This window comes from Bison bison, unplaced genomic scaffold, assembly GCF_000754665.1.
Source record: "Bison bison bison isolate TAMUID 2011002044 unplaced genomic scaffold, Bison_UMD1.0 scf7180017864353, whole genome shotgun sequence".
In the NCBI taxonomy this organism is placed as follows: domain Eukaryota; kingdom Metazoa; phylum Chordata; class Mammalia; order Artiodactyla; family Bovidae; genus Bison; species Bison bison.
Window position 1 is genome coordinate 7,011,472 of NW_011494925.1, and position 2,841 is coordinate 7,014,312.

Sequence of the window (2,841 nt, forward strand, 5' to 3'; positions counted from 1 at the left end):
GACCTGGACAAGAAAGGGGTCTGTTTTGGCTGATTTTTAACGTTGTCTTTGGTGATACCGGACTCACCGAGGCCTGACCCCCCTTGGGTCCATCTGTCCGTTAGAGCTGCCAGGTGGTAGATGGTTTGGGCAGAGGTTCTGCACGGAGGCAACATTCTAAGGCGTAGTCTAGCACAGGCCAAAGGTAAAGGGTTCGGAAGGGTCAGAAGCACCTATAGGCCTGTCTGATGAGAAGGAAGACTTCTGCCAGGGCTGGTAGAGGCAAGAAACAGAAGAAAGACGCCGTCAGTTGTGAGCAACGTCATGGGTGTTTCCTATCTAGAGCGCCCTGGAAGCGGGGCTGCGGAAACCGAAATCCTCGCTCTTGAGGAATCTCTGATGAAGCCAAGAACACAGGACAAGTAGGTGCTTCCAGAGTGCTGTGAAAGCGTGCTACACAAACTTACAATCCTATTTAGTAGATTATATATCACTTTTTCTTAGTTGAATTAATTGGAGAAAAAGGAAGAAGAAATACAAACGTGCTAATTATACATACAGAGGGGTGTATTAGTTAAATTTATGGTTTTAAATGTAATCAAAAACAGTATTAGAACAAAAATAGAGCCTCTCCAAATTTTCAGAACATTCTATGTATATATAGAGTGCGAAACTAATGCAAACATATTGTAAAATTCTTTAGAATTTAAAATTTTAAATTTAAAAATTCTTTAGAATTTATAAAATTCATTATAAAATTCTTTAGATAGGGACTTACCTGGTGGCCCAGTGGTTAAGAATTTACCGGGCACGGGGTTTCTATCCTTGGCCAGGCAGCCAAGGTCCCACATGCTGCCCAGCAGCTAAAGGGGAACGTGCAGCAGAAGGAGCTGCAGACTGCAGTGCAGAGCCCCTGCAGCCAGAAAGCAGTTCCACAGACAGAAAACACAATGTAAAATAAATAGGAACTGAGAGTATATATATCTGCATGCCTATAAGCGTGAATGAGATAAAACACACCTGTTTTAAGACTTCCAGATTTGTTCATTAAGTAATACCCAGTCAAAAATGGTAAAGGAGATACAGCTACAACAAAGTGACATAGAAAGGATGAAATTTAAAATATCAGTGAAAGAGAGAAAATGGGGTTCTTAATTTAAGATTATGTGGCTTTAGGGACAAAGGCATTACCCTATTTAATGGAAATGAGATACCACAGAGGAGAGGATTTTAGAAAAAAATAAATCGTATGGACAAAAAATTTTTTTAAGGATAATGTTATTCCTTACTCCTGTTAAGTTTACTCAGTTGTTATAAACTCTTCACAAGACTTTGGAATCTCTTACATGATATTTAAGTAAAAGGCTCTATTTTTTGGAACACATACACACAATGAACCTTTATAATGAAAATGGTGGTATGCCAACATGAAGATCTAATATATGTAAATACTGCATTGATCAGCATTCACAAAATAAAATGACAGGAAATAGAATGTGAAATTAACTACTGTACCTTTGTTAAAATGCACTGTGCCGTGCTAAGTTGCTTCAGTCATGTCCGACTCTTTGCAACCCTATGGATTGTAGCCCTCCAGGCTTCTCTGTCCATGAGATTCTCCAGGCAAGAATACTGGAGTAGGTTGCCCTGTGCTCCTCCAGAGGATCTTCCCACTCCAGGGATCTAACTGCATCTCCATTGTCTCCTGCATTGTAGGCAGATTCTTTACCCACTGGGGCTTCCCTGGTAGCTCAGATAGTAAAGCATCCGCCTGCAATGCAGGAGACCCGGGTTCAAACCCTGGGTCGGGAAGATCCCCTGGAGAAGGAAATGGCAACCCACTCCAGTACTCTTGCCTGGAAAATTCCATGGACGGAGGAGCCTGGTAGGCTACAGTCCATGGGGTTGCAAAGAATTGGACACCACTGAGCAACTTCACTTTCAGGGAAGCCCATAAATTCATTGTGAAATAAATCTGGAGAATTCAAACACAAAATAGAAAAAGTTAAAATCACTTATACTACTTAGCAATCAACTCTATTACCTTTTGGTATATTTTATCTTTATTTCTTTTTCTGCATATATAGCTGTGAAAAGAAGAGAAGCGAAAAGCAAAGGAGAAAAGGAAAGATATAAACATCTGAATGCAGAGTTCCAAAGAATAGCAAGAAGAGATAAGAAAGCCTTCTTCAGTGATCAATGCAAAGAAATAGAGGAAAACAACAGAATGGGAAAGACTAGAGATCTCTTCAAGAAAATCAGAGATACCAAAGGAACATTTCATGCAAAGATGGGCTCGATAAAGGACAGAAATGGTATGGACCTAACAGAAGCAGAAGATATTAAGAAGAGATTGCAAGAATATACAGAAGAACTGTACAAAAAAGATCTTCATGACCCAGATAATCAGGATGGTGTGATCACTGACCTAGAGCCAGACATCCTGGAATGTGAAGTCAAGTGGGCCTTAGAAAGCATCACTATGAACAAAGCTAGTGGAGGTGATGGAATTCCAGTTGAGCTCTTCCAAATCCTGAAAGATGATGCTGTGAAAGTGCTGCACTCAATATGCTAGCAAATTTGGAAAACTCAGCAGTGGCCACAGGACTGGAAAAGGTCAGTTTTCATTCCAATCCCAAAGAAAGGCAATGCCAAAGAATGCTCAAACTACCGCACAATTGCACTCATCTCACACGCTAGTAAAGTAATGCTCAAAATACTCCAAGCCAGGCTTCAGCAATATGTGAACTGTGAACTTCCTGATGTTCCAGCTGGTTTTAGAAAAGGCAGAGGAACCAGAGATCAAATTGCCAACATCTGCTGGATCATGGAAAAAGCAAGAGAGTTCCAGAAAAACACCTA

General features: G+C 40.6%; 1 protein-coding gene across 1 annotated transcript in view; it reads right to left on the bottom strand.

Moving 5' to 3' along the window:
• PARD6G (par-6 family cell polarity regulator gamma) overlaps nt 1-830 on the bottom strand; it is an 80,432-nt gene extending 79,602 nt beyond the window's left edge. The window contains exon 1 of the mRNA XM_010855098.1: nt 785-830. Coding sequence (XP_010853400.1) covers nt 785-830 — 46 coding nt within the window. The remainder of the gene's footprint in view (nt 1-784) is intronic.
• Between the last annotated feature and the right edge of the window lie 2,011 nt (nt 831-2,841).